The sequence below is a fragment of the Pan troglodytes genome, chromosome 9 (genome assembly GCF_028858775.2).
Source record: "Pan troglodytes isolate AG18354 chromosome 9, NHGRI_mPanTro3-v2.0_pri, whole genome shotgun sequence".
In the NCBI taxonomy this organism is placed as follows: Eukaryota; Metazoa; Chordata; class Mammalia; order Primates; family Hominidae; genus Pan; species Pan troglodytes.
The window spans coordinates 35280664-35305004 of record NC_072407.2 but is presented as its reverse complement, the minus strand read 5'-3'; the positions used below and the strand labels follow the sequence as shown (position 1 = coordinate 35305004).

The following is a 24341-nucleotide window of genomic DNA, read 5'->3' as shown; positions in this document are numbered from 1 at the left end:
TTTTATTTCTGGCATTGGAAGGCCAAACAAGCCAGTATATATTTTGGCAATTATATATCTATACTTCAATGGTTTTCCTTATTCATTGGAAAAGCAATGTAGATGGAGAAAATTGCCTAAGAACGATTTCCAGATTTACTAAGACAGAAAAAATCCTACAGAACATCTCTGATATTTTAACTATTTTACTACGCCTTTTGAGCATCACTGTTGACAACCAGTGGCATTGGATCTAATAGAAAGCCGGAGAGCTATTCATCACATACCTTGAAACACAAAGCTTTCATACGGAGGTCAGGCCAAGGTCAAGACTGACATGAAGCATTCCTTGTTGAAATGCAGTATTAGAATAATTCTTACATTTTAAAGTTGAATATTTAATCATAAATATTAATTGTGTATGGAAAAGATCAGGAAAATAGAAATATTTTATATAAATACTGTTGATAATGTTGCCTTATTGGGTATTATACTTCTGGCATTTAAAGTTTCTGACATTTATTAATAATTCATTGAAATTATGAATATGTAGTTAATGAATTGTTTGAAAAGGCATATTAAGTTTTCTGATTCATGGCCATGTGGTTTGGGTTTTATTCACAGTTTCCTAAATCTTCTGCTTAATTGTGACACAGTGAAAATTCTTGGATCAGATCCATGGGGTTTATAAGAGTTCAGTTCCTTTATAACTGCTAGGAGCTGTATGTAAGTAATGCAAACATAGCATAATAAGTGGTTCGTGCCCTGTGATTGCCTGAATATCTTAAATAAGATGAGGGGAAAACACTCTTTAGACCTAATTCGTTAGGTCCAAGTTCTGTTGTATGGAGCTCTGATTGTCTTTAAAACTTTTTGGTTGAATATTTCTACTCTCTCCTGTATATCCTATTCTATTACTGGGCTTTCAGAATTATCATTTACAGTGATTCATTTCAGTCCTGAGTTTTGTTAACCAGAAGTGAAACTTAGTATTATGAATAAGATTTTAAATCTTTTAGATCCAATATTGTGAAGATGTAGTCACAGAAAAAAATGCATGAAAGGAGTTCTTGATACTACACACCTAAGATCTAAATTTAAGCCTAGAGATTTTCTAGTAACTGCCATGTAATCTACAAAATGAAATAATTTGCTATGACAGCTTGTGATTGACAAGAATATGTGTGAGCACATTTAAAATAGGCCATCTTTTCATGTAGAAGTGTCAGTGAAATGATGGATTCTCATCATTTTAATTATTGATGATTTGGAAATATTTCAATTCCACGACACACAAGACACATTCTAAATAGCAGCATAACACTTTTTCTCATATCTGCGTCCATAATGAAATGTTCTGTCATATTTTGTTTTTCAAAAAATGCATTCATTTAATGAACCTGGATTCATGCATTATATTCTCTTCCATTATATATCTACTGAATTTGTTGATTTTTAAATTGTTATGTTAAAAGCACAAATTTCAATAGGTGACCCACTACTCACATCACATCATACCTTAATATTTCTGCTGCTAGATCTCAAGACAGAACGCTATAGTGCTGCCTACACCAATGGCTGCTTTAGTCTTGCCAAAACAGATACCAGCCTTTGTGGTGTTCACCTACAGGGCAACCACTACTTAATTCAGTCAGCTAAGGTAGTTGGGACTGGCTTTCCCAAATTCCCTTTTATCTTTTGGTTTGAATAGTGTATTTATTAGGTTAGATTGTTTGTACATTTTAACTTCCACTTTTCTATATATATTCAAAAGGAGGAAGATGGCATTATGTGGTGGGAAAAAAAACCATTTTCTTCTCAGACAGCATATGCTTCTTCTATTTCTATAAGTGAGGGTAAAACTATAGGAAAATATTTTATGTATTTTCTATTCCAAAGTTTTAAATCTGTAAATAAAAGAATAGAATATCCTTGGTATATAAAATAGGTGTGGATTTGAAGACAATTATAAGAGATGGACCAAAAAAGTGTTCTTAGTCAGTAGGAAAATCTATAGCCTGCGTGTGGCTGGCAGCATCTCTTTATATTGTCAAATACCAAATCATTGAAAAACACCTAAATTCTTGACATAACCATAAAATGTTGAATTATATTCATACACAGAGACTACATTTGTTTACTGTACAGATGCTTGCAAACCTATACTGTCCTGTTAACTTGAATGCATTTACAAAATTGAAAATGAAACAGTTACCTTTAAATCAAATCACTTAGTTGTCTGCCTATGCTGCTTGTTACTTTACCTGAGAATTCATTTATATATTCTATAGTTATTCTTTCAGAGTGGTTTGCTTTTTGAACTTTTCACTTTTGAAGGCTTTAGATATCTTGTTAGGAGAGTTGTGAGAAATGCATTATTGTTTATTTTAAAGGACACTAGACTCGAAGTCAGCTGATGTTGCAAGATTCTAGTCCCTGTGTCTGGTCTTGGGCAAACTGGTCTGCACTTCAATGTCCTTATATGTAATATAGATGAAGTAATACTTTAAATGCCTATTGGATATTTCTAATAAAGATAAATCATTTGAAAATTAAGTGTCTATAAGCCCCTGGTCTAAACAGAAAACTGAGAATACCATCTTATAAACATAACTAAGACTTGAAGTTAGTCAGAACCTTGTGTCCACTTTTACCTTTCTAGAATAGCTGGCTGGGCTCAGGAAAATAACAACAACAAAATTTGTTTCTACTTTCTTCATCACTGCCAGGAAAGCAAACTAGAGTGTGAACCTGGGCCAGTCACTTAATCTCGCTAAGCCTAAGTTTCTTCATCCATAAATTGAGCATAATAGTTTACACCTCGGCCAGGTGTGGTGGCTCTCGCCTGTAATCCCAGCACTTTGGGAGGCCAAGGCAAGCAAATCGTGAGGTCAAGAGATCAACACTATTCTGGCCAACATGGTAAAATCCCATCTCTACTAAAAATACAAAAATTAGCTGGGCATGGTGGCGCGAGCCTGTGGTCCCAGATACTAGGGAGGCTGAGGCAGGAGAATTGCTTGAACCCGTGAGGCAGAGGTTGCAGTGAGCCGAGATCATGCCACTGCACTCCAGCTTGGTGACAGAGCGAGACTCTGTCTCAAAAAAAATAAAAATAAAAAATAAGTTTACATCCCACAGATGTATTATGGGAAGTAAAGAAGATGATATAAAAACCTGGCATATGATAGTTACCTGAAATGTTATTTTTCTACCTGCCCTTATTTATTTTCCTTCTTTTGCTCCATCCTTTCTAGGTATGTTTCCACAAGCTTTTCATACAAGTTGTCACACGTATCTGATTTTACTAACAAAGGTATTTGCTAGGTCTGAGATCTTGAAATAAATACAACCAAATTAAAATACCTGCCAAGTAGTTATGTATACAGCATGATATGGGAATCTGAGTTAAAGGCTTTGAACTCTCAATATCTAGGGTGTAGGTCAAAATCAAGGCCTTTTATAAAAGGAGCCCCAAGTGGCCTTAGTCTGCTCCATTCCAAAAGTTGTATTTTAAAATATATTCATGACCCAGGGCTAGCCTTAACTTTAAGCTGCCATAACTTATTTAAAGAAAGTTCATAGAAAAGTTCAGGGAAAGGGTGACAACATTTTGATTGGCACAATAGATGGGATGTTTGTAATTTTAATCAAATGTAAATTGAAGACATACTTCAAATGATATGTCAGACTAGTGTTACTGAGTTAAAATCTAATGACAACCACTGTCATTATTAGTTAAATATAGCCATCATGCCTATAGCAATAAATGATGACACTTAAGAACATGCAGAAACAAAGAGAGCAAGTATTTAGAGAAAAGGGAGTGACTAGAAACTCAGTTGAATGCAGGAATGTGACCTGGATTTAATCTATTTACCAAACATAGAAGCAATTGTATTTTGGGCAGATGATATAATTGAATATAGCAGTATGTTTTCTTACTGTCAGAGCATTTGTATTTTATAAACTCATCTTGCATTCATGAAATGATGTGCTTATTCATATTTAATGTCATTATCTATACCTACTTGACAGTCAGAGTGTTGTTTTCAAATTTATTGCACAACTACCAGAGAACAAATTTTTAAAATTAAGATTTTTAATAAGCTTGTGGATTTGAAGTTGCAAGTTTGCTGCTTTTTATTCTAGAAGTAAAAGAAGGCAGTATTCTTTTTACTTGGTACAAGCAAAATGGAAAATTATAATGTTAGGAGCATCCAGATTTATTTAATTTTGTGACAGACATTGGCTTTTTTGAAGTAGACTGAGGAAATATAATTATATTGTAGATAGACCTTTTAACAGAAAAGCAAGCTAAGAAGTGCTTTATCTTTTTCATGGTTTGGTTAAAAATAAAATCATGAAAATAAAATAAGACATGGATTCTATCAAATAAAATATAATCTATGGTTGGAACATAAGGTTCTCTGAGTGCTTTGGGAGAGTAAGTATATGAACAGTCAGGTGGACATGGCAGTCCCTGAGCAGCTGAGATACGACCCTTTTGGGAACTATTTTCCAAAGTTATGCTAAACCTTAGGTCCTCACTAGAATCCAGTCACCACCTGCATCCTAACCCAGCAGAATCTTAACTTTCCGGAGAAAAGTACCTGAGGAGAGGAAGACTGGGACAGGTCTAGGTCTGATTGCTTTGAAAACCACCAGGTGTGGCTAGCATATTTAGAGGGGATAAGGTAATCAGGTGAGACAAGGGCCCTTTCTTTGGCAGTTGGTTGTGGAGGGCAGAGACCTTGCTGAAAGAACTATCAACAAGGTAGTGATTCAAGAACAGTCCAAAGGGAAAAAGGTAGAGATTCAAGAACATTCCAAAGGAGAAAAGGTTGAGACTCAAGAACAATCCAAAGGGGAACTCAGATGTTGCTGCCGTTGAGATTTGTGAACTCCGAATATCTGAGACAGGTCTCAGTCAATTTAGGAAGCTTATTTTGCCAAAGTTAAGGATACATGTCTGTGAGACAGCCTCAGGAGGTCCTGATGACATGTGCCCAAGGTGGTCCGAGCACAGCTTGGTTTTATACATTTCAGGGAGACATGAGACATCATCAATATATGTAAGATGAACATTGGTTTGGTCCAGAAAAGCGGTACAACTCAAAGCAAAGGTGGGGCAACTCGAAGTGGGGATGGGCCATTAAGGTCAAAGGTAGATAAGAGACAAATGGTTGCTTTCTTTTGAGTCTCTGATTAGCCTTTTAACCTGATTCTTATAAAGGTACCAGATAGCCTCAGCCCTAGGAGTTGAAAATTTTTGAATTTTTAGAGATGAGAAAGTTAATGAAAGACAGAAATGTAGGAAGCATTTGTTAATAATGGCTAGTATGGGGGCCGGGCGTGATGGCTCATGCCTGTAATCCCAGCACTTTGGGAGGCCAACGCTGGCAGATTACAAGGTCAGGAGTTTGAGACCAGCCTGGCCAATAAGGTGAAACCCCATCTCTACTAAAAATATAAAAAATTAGCCAGGCGCAGTGGTGCGCGCCTGTTGTCCCAGTTACTCGGGAGGCTGAGGCAGGAGAATCGCTTGAGGTTGCGGTGAGTCGAGATCACGCCACTGCACTCCAGGCTGGGTGACATAGCGAGACTCTGTCTCAAAAAAAATTAAAAAAAAAATGGCTAGTATGTTTTCCTAGAAATTCAAAGTAGATTTAGATGGCATTAGGGTTCTTGTTTGAATTGCTTGGCTCCCTGCCCCACATACCCTACAGTCCCCTCACTATTTTGTTGCTACTCACTCCACTCACCCCCAGCCTTTGAGAATAGCCTCTTCCTCGCCAGGGCTGAAGTCTTGTCAAGTCTTTGCTGACCATCTTCAGTTTCTCTGTGTTGGCATGGAAGAGTCAGATTCTGTTTTTCTTCTTGCCGCTGGATGTAATAATGCTTACCCTGGCTGTCAGCCCTCGAACCACATTTCTTGATATGAAAACATATGTCCTCAGAGGGGTGATGTACAGAAGAATCACTTCCTGTTGCTAAATAGGAGGGTGCCCTGGTTGATATGGTCTGGCTCTGTGTCCCCACGGAAATCTCATATTGAATTGTAATCTGAAATATAATCCCCTCATGTTGGGGGAGACGCCTTGTGGGAGGTAATTAGATCATGGGGGTGGTCCCCCCCATGCTGTTTTCATGATAGTGAGTGAGTTCTCACCAGATCTTATGGCTTTATAAGAGGCTTTTTGCCTCTTTGCTCTGCACTTCTCCTTCCTTCCACACTGTGAAGAGGATGTGTTTGCTTCTCCTTCCACCATGATTCTAAGTTTCCTGAGGCCCCCCCCAGCCATGCTGAACTGTAAGTCAATTAAACTTCTTTTTAAATAAATTACCCAGTCTTGGCTATGTCTTTATTAGTGGTGTGAAAATGCACTAATACAGTAAATTGGTACCAGGTAGTGGAGCGCTGCTGTAAAGATACCCAAAAATGAAGCAACTTTGGAACTCGGTAATGGGCAGAGATTGGGACAGTTTGGAGGGCTCAGAAGAAGACAGAAAGATGTGGGAAAGTTTGGAATGTCCTAGAGACTTGTTGAATGGCTTTGACCAAAATGCTGTTGTTGATGGAGCAGTAAGGGAAGATCTTAAACTGGATCCTGAGAAGGACTTGAGTCTGAATAGGTGAAGTATGGGTTTAAAAGTGAACAGGGATAATGAACAGATTTGCTTAGGTAAAACAGTGCTTCAAACTAGGGTAAGACAAGAACAGAAAGTTTGAATGGCATCAGATTGTAAACTCTTCTGTTAGACATAAGGTTAGGAAAAAGGACTTGTGTCATTTTTCATATTCCTTGCACAGAATCTGGCACATAGGATACACTCAACAAGTATTTGTTGACTGCCTGACAGACCCCTGATGGGCTGGCTGGCTGGCTGGCTGACTGACTGACTGACTAGGAGAAAACTTCAAAAACTAGTTCCAAGAGTTTTCTCTTTAGGTAATGATAAAATTGATGTCTTAGGAAAACTCAGCTGTGATTGGTGTATAGAATGTCAGATGTGATGGAGGAGAATCATATACAATTAGAAAGTTCTTGCAGATTTTAGGAGGCAGAGACAGAAATAGACAAATGGGTCTGCTTGGAAATGGAAAAAAAAATGATGCTTTGAAGAGTTACTGTGAAGAATGAATAACCGAGAGGTCTCCCTTCCTTTACCGTGTCTCAGGTCAGATTCCCTAGAAGCAGAACCTGAGATGAGGATTTTAGTGCAAGAGACTTATTGAGGGAATACTCTGAGTTGAACCATGTAAGGGAGTGAGAGAAGGAGCCTAGAGCAAAGGAAGAAGCATGGCCAAGACATGTGTTCACTGGAAATCTACCCCCAGTCTGAAATGTGAAAGACACCAGAGAATTGCTCCCCTTTGAGGCAAGGGGACTGGCTACTATGCCCCAGAATCAGTCAATCATTGGCTGTCGGCTGTCTCCCTAGGTAAGAGGGAGGAGATCACAACCTCATAGGCATTTCCTGACTAGGTTTCTTTCAGTCAAAGGCAATTCTCAGAAGGGTGCAGCTGTGCGATGGTCACAGCCAGGACTCAAAGCAGCTGGAGTTTGGGTGCACTAGCCTGCTAAAAGGCACCTTGGGGGGGCACCAACAGTGTCTACTACACTATGCACTATAGTCAACCCTCTGTATCCACGGGTTCTGCATCTGCGGGTTCAACCAACTATGGATCAAAAATATTTAGAAAAAAAGAGCTATAAAAAAGAACAATAGAATAATAAAAAATAATACAAACAAAAATACAGTATAACAACTATTTACTTAGCATTCACATTGTATTAGGCATTATAAATAATCTAGAGATGATTTAAAGTACACAGGGGGATGTGTGTAGGTTATATACAAATACTACTACATTTTATATAACGGACTTGAGCATCTACAGATTTTGGTATCCTAGGGGTCTTGAAACCAAGCCTCCATGGATACCCAGGGACAACTGTACTTTCTTCACATAGCACCCTGCTGAGAATCTTCTAACAGCTTCCCATCACATCCGGAATAAAATCCAAATCCTTTATCTTGACCTGAATAATGTGGCCCCTTTCTGCCTCTTTGGCTTTAACCACATACACTCTTTCTGTTTTCTTTCTTTCTTTTCTTTCTTTCTTTCTTTCTTTCTTTCTTTCTTTCTTTCTTTCTTTCTTTCTTTCTTTTTCTTTAATTCTCTTTCTTTCTTTCTCTTTCTCTCTCTTTCTTTCTTTCTTCTTTCTTTTCCTCCCTCCCTCCCTCCCTTCCTTCCTTCCTCTGTCTTTCTCTCTTTCTTTCTTTCTCTCTCCCCTTCCCTCCCTGTCCCTTCCCTCCCTCCCTTCCCCTCCCCTCCCCTCCCCATCCCTTTCCTTCCCTTCCTGAGTTTCACTCTTGTTGCCCAGGCTGGAGTGCAGTGGCATGATCTCGGCTCACTGCAACCTCTGCCGCCCGAGTTCAAGCAATTCTCCTGCCTCAGCCTCCCGAGTAGCTGGGATTACAGGCGCCCACCACAATGCCTGGCTAGTTTTTTGTATTTTTAGTAGAGATGGGGTTTCACCATGTTGGCCAGGCTGGTCTTGAACTCCTGACCCTGGGTGATCCACCTGCCTCGGCCACCCAAAGTGCTGGGTAATTACAGGCATGAGCCACCGTGCCCATTCTATTTTTCTTTCTTAAACATGCCAGGCCCATCCTCATTTCGAGTCTCTGTGCTTGGTTTTCAGTCTGCTTGGAATACCTTTCCCCCAGATTTTCACAACTAACTTCTCATCTCATAGGCCTCTCTGTTCAAAGAGACCTTACACTGTCAGTTTCTCTGCCAGAGCCTGTGAACTGCACAAGCAGCTCTGTCCTCCTTACAGCTGTCGCCCTGGTGCCTTGATGTATGGACACCCAGTAAATATTGTTGAATGAATAAGCAATTAGTTGGAGAGAAATGATTAAGCAGTATGGGTTCAAGGTCTCGCTGAGAGAGTGGATAACTGTAAAAGAAGTGGAAACACTGACAGAAATAAGAACTGTGAAGGGTGAGACAGTTTGTGCAGAAAGATATGAAATTTTGCTTTAGACATTGAATTTGAGATATATGGTAGTGGCAAAAGAGTGCAGTGATGAGGAGCACAGCTTCTTGAACAAAATTCATGTCCCAGTGCCACCACATACCAGTTGTATGATCTTGGGCAAGTTAATGCCTCTGTGCCTCAGTTTCCTCAACTGTAAATAAGGATAATAATATTACCTATCTCATAAAGTTGTTGAGAGAACTAAATAAGGTAGTATCTATAAATCACATAAATGGAATCTGGCTATAGTACTGTTTTTCATGGAATTTAAGGAGTTCTGCATGTGAAAGAGACAGTTTCAGCCGGGACTGGGACTACAGTTGGGTGAGTGAAGTATCACTGGGACACAATTTGAGGAGGCATTCGCTCTGAGGGTTCTGTGAGGGCCCTGCACAGCTTCCTTAAATTTTGCCTCATTGGCCTTCACTCCCCTCACCCTAGACCTGGCCTTGGAAAACCCTTTATTGGTAAGATTCTCTAAATCTTGACGCCTGTAACATCTCCTCCCTCTGGCCTTAGTGGGAGTGGTTTCTTGCTCTTTCTAATTTCTGGGTGGCCTAACTGTCCTTCAGTTGCTTCTTAGCCTTTACTGTCACTTACATAACCAATTCCCTGCAGTCAGTTTCCTCTGCTCAAATACTCTGAGTAGATTCTGTTTTCCTGATTGGACCCTGACTGATGTAACAACTAATATACTCCGATGCTCCATAATAAGCAATAGAACTTCAGGAAGGTGAGGGAAGAAGCTAGCATTTATGGAATGACTTCCATATGTTAGGTAATTTTACATGTAAGATATTTAATCCCTGTCAGGTAGTGGAGTGATGCTCACTAGATAATTTTTAATGAGAAATCTGAAATTCAGGGAGGTATAGTGCATCTAGTGTCACTAAGAAACAGAGCTAGGGTTCAAATGTAGTTTGAAGGTAGAGTTAATACCCTTTCACCATGCAAAGCATCTAGGGGCATCCAGATTGTGGGTAAACTCCCATTACACTACAATAATTCATTCGTATTTTTTTTTCCCCTGTGAGAGATTTCTTTTTTTTCCCAGAGAAATACTGTCTGACAATGATCAGCATCTATGGACCTCCTCCTCTTCTTTTTTTCTTCTTTATTTATTGAGGTCACATAATGCAAAATTAATAATTTTAAAGTGAGAAATTTAGTAGCATTTAGTACATTCACACTGTTGTGTAACTAACATCTCTATCTAGTTCCAAAATATTTCCATCATTTCAAAATAAAACCCCTTACCCATTAAGCTTCTCTTCAATCCCCTCTCCTCCCTGCTGCTGGCAACCATCAGTATATGTTCTGTTTTTATAGATTTACCTATTCTGATATTTCATGTAAATGGAATCATACAATATGTCACCTTTTTTATGTCTGGCTTCTTTCATTTAGCATGTTTTTGAGGTTTGTCCATTTTTTAGCAAATATCAGTACTTCATTCTTTTTTATGGCTGAATGATATTCCATCTGTGTTATACATTGTACTATCATTTGTTTATCCATTCATCTATTGATGGACATTTGGTTACCACATGTTGGCTATTGTAAATAGTGCTGCTATGAACATGTGTGTACATGTACTTACTTGAGTATCTGTTTTCAATTCTTTTGGCTATTTATGAACTCATTAACTTATAGCTTATTTTTCTATTATAATTTCTAATTCCTATTAATTTCAGTTTACAAAATGAAAACAGAGTAACAAATTTCTGTTAAAATGTTTTTTCTCTTTTTGAAGACTTATGTCTATAGTCTTATAATCTAGTTTTAATTTAATCTGCAAGTTTTGTTTATCTATCTGCCACGGTGTATGTGTTTTTATATGTGTATATGTGTGTGGGTAACAGAGAGTGAAAGGGGGGGGTAAGAATAGAGGATTTTTGTTGTTGTTGTTGTTGAACATTTAATATAGCCATTGTGAGACTCGAAGGTTATTACAACCACTGGCTTGTTTTTCATATCAATATTAGCAGATTTTATGTAAAGTAACATTTCTAGGTCAAAGAGGCCAAGCTTCTTTCAAGGTGAGTGCTAACAGAGAAAGATCATTTGAAAATCTGGGCAAATTTCAATGCAAAATAGCAATAAATGCAGCTATTTTCAGTTATCTATAAATAAAATTATGTTTCTCTCAGAACAAATAAGAGCAGATGAGGGAGGGATCATTGTATTTTTGTAATTTATGTAAGAAGAAAATATGATTAAAATAAATTGAATGCACAAATAAATGGCTCAGGTGCAAATTATTTATTTGTGAAACAAAACCTCTTGAAAAGAGAAGAATGCTGATGGCAACTTAGTATGCAATATACTGCACTCCTCTTCTTACCCTTACATTTTCAAAGTCATACATAGTAATTTAGTTGCACTCCTGTTTATATTAGTGGGAGTTTTAAAACTTAAATTTCTGCACACAGCTTTGAAAATGTATAGGTCAAAGTAAACTGTTAATGAAAAACTGTTTTTCATTTTCAGTGAAATAGTTTAAATCTCTCACCGAGGATGTCCTAGAAGGCACCTTCCTTCTAGTCACAGGAGAAGAATTACAGTATAATGTTACTATTTGGAGGTCAGCATCTTTAAAGCAACATAGATAAGAAGTCATATTAAAGAGAAAAGAAATGTTTCCCAACCCTAAAGAACATAAAAGTTCAAGACCTATGTTGTTTTATAGTAAGCAAAGGACACTGGATATTTTCAATAGACCCTTTCAGCTGGGTGCGTTTAATCAGTAATAGAGGCAGGCTAAGGTGAATTTTAATTAGGACTAAATTGTGGTATTACTCTTTCATACCCTGAACATCTGTTCCCTTCAGAAATGATGATTTATGCAGGCTATCAGAGCAGACAGCTTGCTACAGCTTATGTCACGGTTAGTAAGAAACTGGTGGTAGCATTTCAGAAAACCAGCATCTAAATGGAGACTGGCCAGTGTATAATACACAGGTAATAGAGGGAGGGAAGTATGATGTGTCCATTTTTAATTTTGAAGCCAAATATTGACTTGACTTAAAAAATTATCTTCTAGACCATCTGTTGTTAATGAAGAAAGTAACTTGGACAATGAATGGGTTGATGCTTCCTACTGATATCAAAAGACGGAAAACCAAGCCTGTTCTTTCTATTAGAATGAAGAAACTTACTGAGAGGACCTCAGTCCGAATTCTATTCTTTAAGAATGGCATGGGGCAGGATGGGCATGAGATTACAGTGGGAAAAGAAACAATGAAAAAGGTAATTTTTAATTAAATATTGAACTATGAATTTAATTTCAAAGTTTTGTGGCTGTTGAAATGTGTTGTTTTCTTCTTCTAAATATCGATGCCAACAAATAGAAATATTAAGAAGACATTATATAGAACTAAAAAATTCTGTATAAACCTGTTTATAAGTCTGCTTATTGCACTAATACCATAAATTACCTTAGCAAAGCAACAATATTTCAGGAAATTATTTGGCTAACATAGTTAGCCATTTACCTAGTTAAAATGTTATGTTTCTACTAGAGAAAACATTCTAAACATTCTAATTAGTTACAATATTTTATAAGCTATTTAGATTGAAGCCAGTCTAAGCTAGCTTCCAGTCTCAAATCTGCCTCTTTTCATTTAGAATAGTGGTAAGACCTAAAAGCATCCTTGCTCCTCTAAAGAATTAGCAAAGCCCCAAATCACTAAAATGCAGTTTCAAAGTATTCATATAAGTTTTTAAAAACATATCTAAGGGGCCTAAGAAAAATCATGAAACAAGCAAACTTTAAAAAACAGAATTTAAAGTATTACTTGTCATACAAATGCGTGTTTCTTAGAAGGTGTTTGTACTTTCTAAAACACCTTTGATATTAAAAAATACCGAGAAGCTAATGGGAATTTGAAACACACATACATTTTTATACAGATAAGGATTTTTCAACCAATTTAAAAGCAACCTAATAATAATATAGTAACAAATGTGTTAAGAATGTATGAGAGACAGTAAAACATAACCAAACGCCTAGGCTTGAATCTTGGCTTCACCATTCACTAGCTATGAGGCCTTGGACACCTTTGTTTCCCTGAGTCTCAGTTTCTTCATCTAAAAAACCAGAGATAACAGTAGTGCCTACTTCATAGAGTTGCTGTGAGGATTTAATGTGATATTATGCATCGAGGACGATGCCTGGCACCCAGAAAGTTCCCATTAAATGTTTTCTAGTCTCATTTTTGAGACTCATAATATGCACCTAACAGAAATTAGTTTTCTTTCTAATGGAAAATTTTTATTATGAAATCAAGACAATTTTGTTATACTATACTATTTCGAATTGAATGTTGCTTGAAACAGGTGAATAGTTGACTAGATACTGGAATTTTAATCAAAATATCTACTTCTTCATTTATGTATTTTTGTGGTTGTTTTACAACCACAACTGGTTAAGAGCATTTACCAAGGAGCTGGGAAACCTTAGTTTTATTTCCTTCTTATCTGCAGATTTTGATGATGATATTAAGGGATATTACACAGCAGAGCAAATTGCTAAGGCAAGTTATAACATCTTCCCTGACCATTTTGAAAAATAGAGAAGATGAACGTATCTCTTGGACTGTTAAAATGCAGTCATTCTTGGAGACAGAAGCTATGTTAGATAACCTCTTGAGTTCACTTCAGTTCAATCTCATAATTCCATGCCTTAGTGGTAAAATTGGAGTAATAGTCACTCTTACAGATTATATGTTCTTAGATGAAATGTTGAGTATAAATAAAAATGTCACTGCTATTTTGCTTTTTGTCTCTAGAAAGGAATTTATTTAAAACTGGATGATCAATGAAGTCTTTAGCTTACTTTTTTCTTTTATGATTTGTAGAAAATATTTAAAGAATTTTCACAAATTCATGATAGAACTCATGATAGAACATGATTTAGTAACAAATGTATTTGTAAATATTTGCCTCAGTATCACATTTAAGAATGAGGTAAAGGAGAAGAGGCAACAAAATGCTGATCTTGGGTGTCAATAAGAACTTTTTGGAAGGGAAAAACAAGGCTTGCTAATTATTTTGTAAATAAAATTTAAATTTTGAAAGTGTTGTTGATAATCATAGGATCATGCTCTATTTATATATTAGACACCAAATCAGTAATAGAAATAAGTAAGTGGCATAGTCTTAAGAGAAAAACAAATTATTTTCTCTTTTATGATAAAATATTAGGAATGTTAACTATTTCTCAATTACTACTAAGTAATGTAAAACTGAAGTAGAATGTAAAGGATTCTAATATGGTGAAGGTTATTGCAATGAGATAAGAAGAGATTTATTGAGAATGGGTGGTACAATAAGGTAGTTAAAGCATAAAAGTCCTCTATGAGCACAGAATAGAGCCAAGGGGAAATGACTCTATTTTAATTATAAGTAGAACATCAAAAGGAAATCCATTTATTTACTTTAGGAAGTAATTAAGAAGTTTGAAATGAGGGCCAAAATGATATATTCCTTTACTAAACTCTGGAATACTGGAACTATAGCACATCTCTTTGCGATTTAAATCTGATGATTTTAGAATTACTTGATATGGCTTCAGTAATCACACAGCATGTGCTACTGTAAGATATAGGCTAAACATACACATCCATGGGTTGAAAAAGGTATTAAGAAAAATTTGTGGGCATAAGATGCCAAATTAATGGGAAATGAAATATGGCTGATATGGATACACAACTTTGAGATTAGCATCATGGTGGATAAGTTTTATTCTCTTCCAATTACATCTTGGATTCATTTTCAGATAATTGATGGCTGTGTGGATTATTTTATTATTCAAGATAGCATTTCTTTTATGAAAAATGTTTAATTTTTTCCCAGTAGTTAATAATTATATCTTACTTATTTGGTTTTTTGCTTGGTTTGCTACTATCACCAATAGCAGGAAATTACAGTGGTGAAGAAAATGATGAAAAAGATAATGAAATGAATGTAACAATAAAAAAAAACAAAAAACGCTGTCCTCTTGCTCCCGTTTGAACTGGCTGTTTTCTATGATCTCTATCCTGGGATCTCTCTTCACTATCAACTTGGGAGTTATCGTTCTCTCTCTCCTTTGTTGGATTTCTTTTCCCTGATTCTCTAGTTTTCCTGTACCTCCTGTATTCTGCTGTGTGCATATTTCAGTGGCTTCCCAAAAAAGAGAACACAGATGGTGAATATTTTGAAATCTTGGGAAATATTTTTTCTTTCAAATATTAAACGTATTGCTCCATTGATTTTTGTTGCTAGTGTTGCTGTTGAGAAGTCTGATATCAGACTGATTCATCGTCCTTTGTAGGTGACACAAAGGATGAAAACATTTAGAACCATCTCTTTATTGACAGTGTTCAAAATTTTTTTCAAGATGTGCTGGATACTCAGGATGTCTTTTCAGTTTGAAAAGTGTCATCCTTTTCTTTTGAGATGTTTTGTTAAACTGTATGTATTTCTGACAATATCCTTTTACTGTAGGTTTTCTGTTATTATTTTATGGAACTCCTACTTTTATATGTTGGATCTTACGAACTGAACTTCTAATTTTCTTATCTGGGAGATTTGCTTATCTTTGCCTGTCAACCCAATGAATATTTTGCTTCTCCTTGTACAGTCTGTGTTTTCTCTGAGTACTTGTTTTTTTTGTTTGTTCATTTTGTTTTGTTTTGCAGGGTGGGGGCATTGCTTTTGTTTTATTTGATTTTGATCTTTAATGTTACAGACTTACTTTAAATATGAGTTACTCCTCCATCAATATTTAAAAGTGAAGAATTAAAAAGTTGGTTGAAAAGTTGTGAGCATAGGTTTGTGTTATTGACAGATGGATTTCACCAGAGAGTGTTTTGACTAGGATTTTTCACTGGGGTTGGGTTCCTAATTATCAGTGTCTTTTCTCTGGAGTTAATCAATTTCACCACATAAAGTCTGCCAATTTGAGCAATGTACTAGCCAAGTGGAGAAGGGGGCTAAGAGTTTCACTTTCAATATGTAGATTTTCATTTAATTGTCCTCTTTTCAGTAAGAGGTTTAGTCTCTCCAGAGAGCAAATCTCATGTCTACTCTTCTGATAGCAAAAGTATAGTTGCCTGACTGGTTGATGTGGGAAGGGTTCTGGATGTTTATCTGTTTTCTATATAGTCAACCTGTTTTCAGCCCAACTTTTAGAGGTACCTGATATCTCAAATTTATGAGCCTTTTTGGGGTACTGCAATACAAGTAAAATTTACTTTTACTAGTTTAAGTTTTGACTTTTCTGGTCTGCTAAATCATTTACCACTTAATTATCTTCCCACCTTTCTGGTTCTCTTTTTTGGAAAATATGTAGTGTCAATCTTTTAATATTAATAATAATTGATTCATAATTATTGATTTTTATAGATAAAAATGAATAATTCTAATATTTTCTTCCTATCCCGATTGTTTTGCCCAATTTCTTGGGGTTTATGCAGCATAATTTGTGCTATATAATAATATAGTGTTATATATTATGACATATATATATGCTATGTATAATATAATGTTAACTTACTTCAAAGAGAACAGAATACTTTTCCTCCGTTACCTGGAGGCGTCATATACTTACTGTAGGCAAAAGGACCACAGTTTTTTTCAAAGTGTGGTCCACAGAACACTTGCATCAGAATCGTCTGGCCTTTCTGTTAAGAAATCAGACTCCTAAGCCCCACTTAAAGCCTATTGAGTTAAGAATTCTTGAGTGTGGGCCCTGGGAATCTGAATTTCAACAAATGTCTCCAGATGATTCCTAGCTACTCTAAAGTTTGAGAATTCTTATTCCAGTGTTCTAAAACTTCAAACTTACTATATGATGGAAATCTTCATAGAGTTCCTTTTTGCTTGTTCTCCTGTACTTCTCACGTAGTTTAAGAGAAAAAAATAACGTGTGAGACAGAATAAAAGAGGTTGGGGGAAGTTAGATAGCTAGTTTTTAGATTAGAATGAGTGTAGGGAGTTCAGAAATCGGGAAATAGAAAACATCTAAAAGTTGGCAGAAAAAGAGTGGTTATGTGTAGCAAGTCTGGCTTAGGAAAAAAATACTCCCTTTATATTTATATGTGAGCATATTTCATTGTAATTACTTTTTCCTGTTATTACTGAAAAAACATGTAAGTATTGAGGGAATTACTCCTATATGGATGTTAAGGTATAAAAAAAAATAGACTTTATCAGATGCCTTTAAGCCATGAGAAATATATATTTCTATGATGTTTACCATTTATTAATAAAAAAACTTAATAAGCTTAAACAAAAAATTAAGAAAATTTTCAAGCTTAAGAAAGGCCCAATTCAATTGAAATAACACAATATAATGGTATGATTGCAGAATGTTCACACACAAATTAGTAACTATGGCAGCAGAGATTTTCCCAATAGTGTGGGTAAAATAATTTAGAGAGTATCTTAAGAGATTCAAAAAGGAGAACCTGGGGTAGCAAAATTTGATTAAGGATGCTCAACATGGATTCCGACAGAGGAGGTCATGCATAATTAGTATGTTGGAACTTCTTTAAAGAGCTTTTTATGAAATATGAAGAAAAGTCCATTGATATTACTTGTTATTTAAAAATTAGGCTAGTTTTTTAAATCAGAGATTAATATCTGATTAAAAACACAAAAGAAGAGCTTTAAAAATATGGAATTTGATAATATGGTTTATTCTTAAGATTCTATGAATAGCCAGTTGCCTTTTCATTATTTAATGTGAATTTCTATATATAATTGAGTTATTTTAGAATATTATAAGTAATTATTTATAGTCAGAATTTTTTAAAAAATGAAATTCTCAAAAAAGCAAAAAGAAAAAAGAATGTATTTAATGGAAATAAAAACAAATGAGAATTATCAGTCTAAAGATTCATTTACTTTACTGATGGTAGTTAAGGATAGTCCTTAATATTATTTAGGAGCAGTTAAGACATTAACATGGCCGGGCGTGGTGGCTTATGCCTATAATTCCAGCACCTTGGGAGGCCAAGGTGGGCAGATCACCTAAGGTCAGGTGGGCAGATCACCTAAGGTCAGGAGTTCGAGACCAGCCTGGCCAACATGGTGAAACCCTGTCTCTACTAAAAATACAAAAATTAGCTGGGCATGGTGGCGGGCACCTGTAATCCAAGCTACTTGGGAGGCTGAGGCAGGAGAATTGCTTGAACCTTAGAGGCAGAGGCTGCAGTGAGCCAAGATCATGCCACTGCACTCCAGACTGGGCAACAGAGCAAGACTCCATTAACAACAAAAAAAAGACATAAACATGATATTAAATTTGAAAGTTAAAATGTATTTCTGTGTTTTTTATTAAAATTATTTTATATATGTACATTTTATATTTTAACATATTTTAATTGTTAAGAACATATAACAATAATGGTTACCTTGAAGCGTTTATTAGATTAGTGTCCATGCATACCTTACCATTAAAGAATCTTTGATGAACTTTATCGAGTTTCTGGACATTAGAATCACAGGATTTTATGAAGTCTTCTAGTCAAGCTACTCAAAAAACTGAAACTTAGACAAGCTGACTGCCATATCCAAAGTGGATCAAGTGAAATAGCTAGTACTATAACCCATTTTCTGATTTTTAAGAGCAATATTATTTATTATTCAAAACTTCTCTTAATATTACTTTTTCTTAAATTTTAATTCCTAATGTGTCCTGTCTTAAAAATAATTTAACATAACCATTATTTCCTACTTGGAGTAATTAGTATCAGACTGGCCATTCCATTCTATACAACTGAAAAACTGGACAAAATATGTGACAACAATTTTTAGGTATTAGACAACAGGAAGCATCAGCTGTAATGCCTAAGAGAAGGGGAAAAGTTGAAGTGACTCCTAAAGTTCACTATGTCTTTGTACCTGGAGGCAATTTATGGATCGTAGTAGAGAGAGAGAGAGAGAGGGAGGGAAAGAGTGAGAGAGAGAGAAGAGAGAATCTGAGAAAAGCACAGTGTTTCCCATAAACTGAAGAGAAAGACATCAAAGTTCTAGGTAGCTGAAATTTGCAGGGCAATACCATAAGAGGGAGCTATTTGTAGAATAGTTCTCAAATTTTGTGTAAGCATCCCCTCATGTCTTTGGCTGACTATTAAGTTGCTTATGCATAGGGTGAACTCCACAAGGCCTGACACAAACAACTGCCAGGAAAAGAACAGCTAATTAGGATGTAAAAGGGAAACAAGTATGGGAGTATGTGCAGGGTAAGGAGACATTTGCATTTTGACCAGTTGGAGAGGAGAGGTCTTGTTGAGCTTGTTAAACAAATTGATGAAGATTCCAGTAAAGGTAATTTATATCCAGAAGAAAAGTTGATCAATAGAAACAGACCCCAAAATAGAGTTAACAGAAAAAGACATTTAAACAGTGATTATAAATATGTTCACGTATTAAAAAAAACATGAATATAATGTGAAGAGAACTGGAAACTTAAAATAGAACCAGTGGAACTTCTAGTTCTAAAAATTACAATATCTTAACTGCAAAAAAAAACAAAAAACAAAAAACAAAAAACAAAAAACCTGGGTTTAACAGCAGGTTAGATATTAGAGAAGAAAAGATCCATGAACTTCAAGACAGGGCAATAAAGCTATCCAAACTGCAGTGTAGAGAAGCAGAAGGAAAAGGCTGAAAACAAGGACTGAGTGTCAGTAACTTGTGGGATGATATCAGTGAGTCTAATAGACGTGTAATTGGAGCCCTAGAAAGACTGAGAAGGCTGTGAATATTTGAAGTAATAATGGCCAGAATTTTTCCTGAGTTCATGGTTCATGGAAAACAACCCACATATCTAAGAAGCTCAATGCACCTCTGGTAGAAAGATAACCAGATTAAGGACATAAATCACATTGCTGTAAGCAGTGATAAATAGAAAAGCTTAAAAGCAACCAGAGGGGAGGAAACACATTAATTACAGGGATACATATGTAAGAATAAAAGCTGACTTCTCTTTAGAAATAATGCAAGACAGAAGATAGCAGATATCTTTAAAGTGTGGAGAGAGATAATATGTTTAAAGCGCTGAAAGAAAAACCTGGTTATCTTATTATTTTATATTACGTGAAAATATCTTTAAAAAAAATCTTTGAAATAAAAGCATTCTCAGGCAAACAGAATATGAAGCACATGTGTCCAGCAGACCTAAACTATAAGAAATATTAAAGGATATTTTTCACTGGAAGAAAATGATACCAGAAACAAATTTGGGTATGCACAAAGAAATTATTTTAAATGTACCTGGTACATTCACTTTTATAGACCCTTTGCTGCTTATTGAGCCATTCCCAGTACATTTAAAAGGATTAAAATTATTTTAAGTATGTTTCCTGGCTGCAAAAGAATTAAATTAGAAATAAATAACCAAATATATCAGGTCACTCACTCTCCAGCTGTGGAGAGTTGTTTAATGTAGACATTAAACTCCCTTTCATGTATTTATCTTAATTGATTATATTTAATATTATATATATTATCCTTTAATAGACATTATATATATTATCTTTGATAGACATTAAACTCCCTTTCATATATACACCTATCCTATTAATCTTGTCCTTCTAGATATAGAACTCTAATACAACATAAATTACCAAAACTGAGACAGAAGAAAATTTATATCTCAGAATCTCTCTATGTATTAAATAAATCAAATTTATAATTAAAAACTTTTCAAAAAACAAAATTCCAAGACCAAATGATCTCATTATTGAATTTTATCAACCTTTCATGAGAAAATAATATCAGTTGTACACAAACCTTTTAGAAAATAGAGAAAACAGGAAAACTTCCCCCTCACATGATGAGACTAGCATTATAAAGACATTACTAGAAAAGAAAATTCATACCAATATCCTCCTAATCATAGATGCAAAATTCCTTCAAAAAGTATTAACAAATCAAATCCAACAATACATCATGATCAAGTGAGTTTTATCCCAGGAATGCAAAGTTGGTGTATTAGTCTGTTTTCATGCTGCTGATAAAGACATACCTGAGACTGGGCAATTTACAAAAGAAAGAGGTTTATTGGACTTACAGTTTCACATGACTGAGGAAGCCTCATAATCATGGTGGAAGGCAAACAGCACGTCTCACATGGTGGTGGCAAGAGAGAGAACGAAAGCCAAGCGAAACAGTTTCCCCTTATCAAACCATCAGGTCTTGTGAGACTTATTCACAACCACAAGAACAGTATGGGTGAAACTGCCCCCATGATTCAATTATCTCCCACTGTGTCCCTCCCACAAAACGGAATTATGGGAGTACAATTCAAGATGACATATGGGTGGGAACACAGAGCCAAACCATATCAGTTGGTTTAACAACAGACAATGTAGTTGACCACCTTAAGAGAATATGGAAAAAGCCATATGCTCATTTCAGTAGGTATTGGAGAGGAATTTGACAAAATTTAATATTCACTTATTAAAAAAACAAAAAAAAATTTTTCATAGCAAACTTGAAATAGAAGGGAATTTCTTCAATCTGGTCAAGAATGTCTACTAAACACTGATTTAACTGCATACCTAATGATGAAAGACTGAACTGTTTTCCTCAAGATCAGGATCAAGGCAAAGATGTCCTCTCTTTTCATTTCAGCTTAACATGCTATTGGGGGCCCTACCCTGTGATAAGTCAAGAAAAAAGTAGTAAAAAGGGTATAAATTTGAAAGGAAGAAATAAAAACTATTTTATTTATAGACAATGTGATAAGAACATCAAATACCATAAAGAACCTACATAAAAGCTAGTAGAACTAAGGAATACATTCAGCAAGTTTGCAGGATACAAGGTCAGTGAAATTCTATATGCTAGTGACAATTAGAAAGTGAAATTTAAGGAGAATGGGACGTCTAGCTTCAGAGCGGGAACCTTCGTTGTGATGAAAAAGGGAATTAAATATGGGTGATGTTGAGAAAGGCAAGAAGAGTTTTTGTTCAGAAGTGTGCCCAGTGCCACACCATGGAAAAGGGAGGCAAGCACAAGACTGGGCCTAATCTCCATGGTCTCTTCGGGCAGAAGACAGGTCAGGCCATTGTATTCACTTACACAGATGCCAATAAGAACAAAGGCATCACCTGGGGAGAGGATACACTGATGGAGTATTTGGAGAGTCCCAAGAAGTACATCCCTAGAATAAAAATGATCTTTGCCAGCATTAAGAAGAAGGCAGAAAGGGCAGACTTGTTAGCTTGTCTTAAAAAAGCTACTAAATGAGTAATAATTTGCCACTGCCTTATTTATTACAAAACAGAAATGTCTCATGACTTTTTTATGTATACCATACTTTAATAGATTTCATACACCAGAATTCAGGTCATGAATGACTGACAGAATATTTTGTTGGGCAGTCCTGATTTAAAACTAAGACTAGCTTCTGGTTAAATGAAGATTTTCAGTTTTTGAATTTTAATAGTAATTTGAATTCAGTAAATGTTATCACTGTTTACCCCTTCTAAAGCTATGATTAGACTTCATTAATAATTTTCACCTTTTCACAAAGATGGTGAATGCCATCTTAAAACTTACTGGTGATTGGTTTTATATTTAGATGTATGTAACTGGTTATGTGAATATATTTAAATACTGGGGAAATTCCTTCACTGTCTCAGAACCAAGCAAGATTCACCTGTGTTTTGTGTTCATTTGCCTCTTAAAGGCAAGGGTTGAAGATAAATAAGGTAGCAACGTCTACTTTATATTTTTGGCCCTAACTATGCCAATCTAATTAGAATTCCCTGTATTTAAAATGGTTCCTTTTACTTACTGAAAGGAATTTTAGTGTGGTTTATGTGTAATATCAAAGGTTATTTAACACTTCTCACATTTTATAGATGATCTATGAGGTCATATGCTTTTAAAATAGCAAGTTTTTTAATGTTTAAATTGAGTTTATTTTAGGCAGGCAAAATTGATTTAATGTTTGAGAAATAATTTTATGTAATTCCTATTACAGAATAAAAAATTATGGATAATCTTTTATTATTATTATTTTAATTTATTGTACTTTAAGTTCTGGGATACATGTGCAGAACGTTCAGGTTTGTTACTTAGGTATACACGTGCCATGGTGGTTTGCTGCACCCATCAAACTGTCATCTACATTAGGTATTTCTCCTGATGTTATCCCTCCCCTAGCCCCCCACCCCCTGACAGGCTGTGGTGTGTGATGTTCCCCTCCCTGTGTCCATGTGTTCCCATTGGTCAGCTCTCACCTATGAGTGAGAACATGTGGTGTTTGGTTTTCTGTTCTTGTGTTAGTTTTCTGAGAATGATGGTTTCATCCATGTCCCTGCAAAGGACATGAACTCATCCTTTTTTTATGGCTGCATAGTGTTCCATGGTGTATATGTGCCACATTTTCTCTATCCAGTCTATCATTGATGAGCATTTGAGTTGGCTTCAAGTCTTCGCCATTGTGAACAGTGCCACAATAAACATACGTGTGCATGTGTCTTATAAACTTCACTCTTGAACTCTTTACAATCTAAGTCAAACTAAGTAATAATTTAGGATTGTCTTTAAACAGCCATTCAGAAACATAAAACTGTAGAACTGCTGTGTATTTGTGATCGGGAATAGTGCTTTTGCCAACTTAAAAGGATTAAAATAGAGGAGATATACACACACACACACACAAAAAGGAAAATGAAATGTAAAAATCCAATACCACAACACTCAAACACATGAAATACTTAACTATTCATTTAACACAATATGTGCAAGACTTATACAGTGAAAACAACAAATAATTGCTGAGAGAAATGAAAGAAGGTCCAAGAGATATACCATGTTCATGGACTGGAAACTTCAAAATTATTATGATGCCAGTTTCCTGCAAATTGATCTATATAGTCATCACAATACTCACCAAAATTCAACCAGTCTTTTCTTTGAGGAAAGGGGCATAAATTGGCAAGATATTTCTAAAATATACGTGGAAATGCTAGAAATGCAAAGGAATTAGATAGCCAAATCAGTTTTAAACAGGAGCAAATTTGGAGGATTTATACTACCTGATTTCTTTTAAAAAGTTGTATTTTAGTATGTATTTATTATTATTGTTATTTATTTTTTAAATTGACAAATAAAAATTTTATATATTTATGGTATACTACATGATGATTTGAAATATGCCTACATTGTGGAATGGAGAAACCAAGCTGATTAACAGTTGAATTACTTTAGATACTTATCATTTTTTTGTCATAAAAATACATAAAATCTACTTTCTTAGCAATTTTCAAGTGTATAATATACTGTTATTAACTATAGTCACCA

The 24341-nt window shown here is 35.4% G+C and overlaps 1 protein-coding gene and 1 pseudogene across 12 annotated transcripts in view; both read left to right on the top strand.

The window, feature by feature from the left end:
- DCDC1 (doublecortin domain containing 1) overlaps nucleotides 1–24341 on the top strand; it is a 490806-nt gene that overhangs the window by 64206 nt on the left and 402259 nt on the right. For all 12 annotated transcript variants that reach the window (XM_009460183.4, XM_016920610.3, XM_016920609.3 and 9 more), the window contains one exon: nucleotides 12076–12281. In XM_009460183.4, coding sequence (XP_009458458.2) covers nucleotides 12076–12281 — 206 coding nt within the window. The remainder of the gene's footprint in view (nucleotides 1–12075; nucleotides 12282–24341) is intronic.
- On the top strand, nucleotides 20477–22423 carry LOC107967053 (cytochrome c-like; annotated as a pseudogene).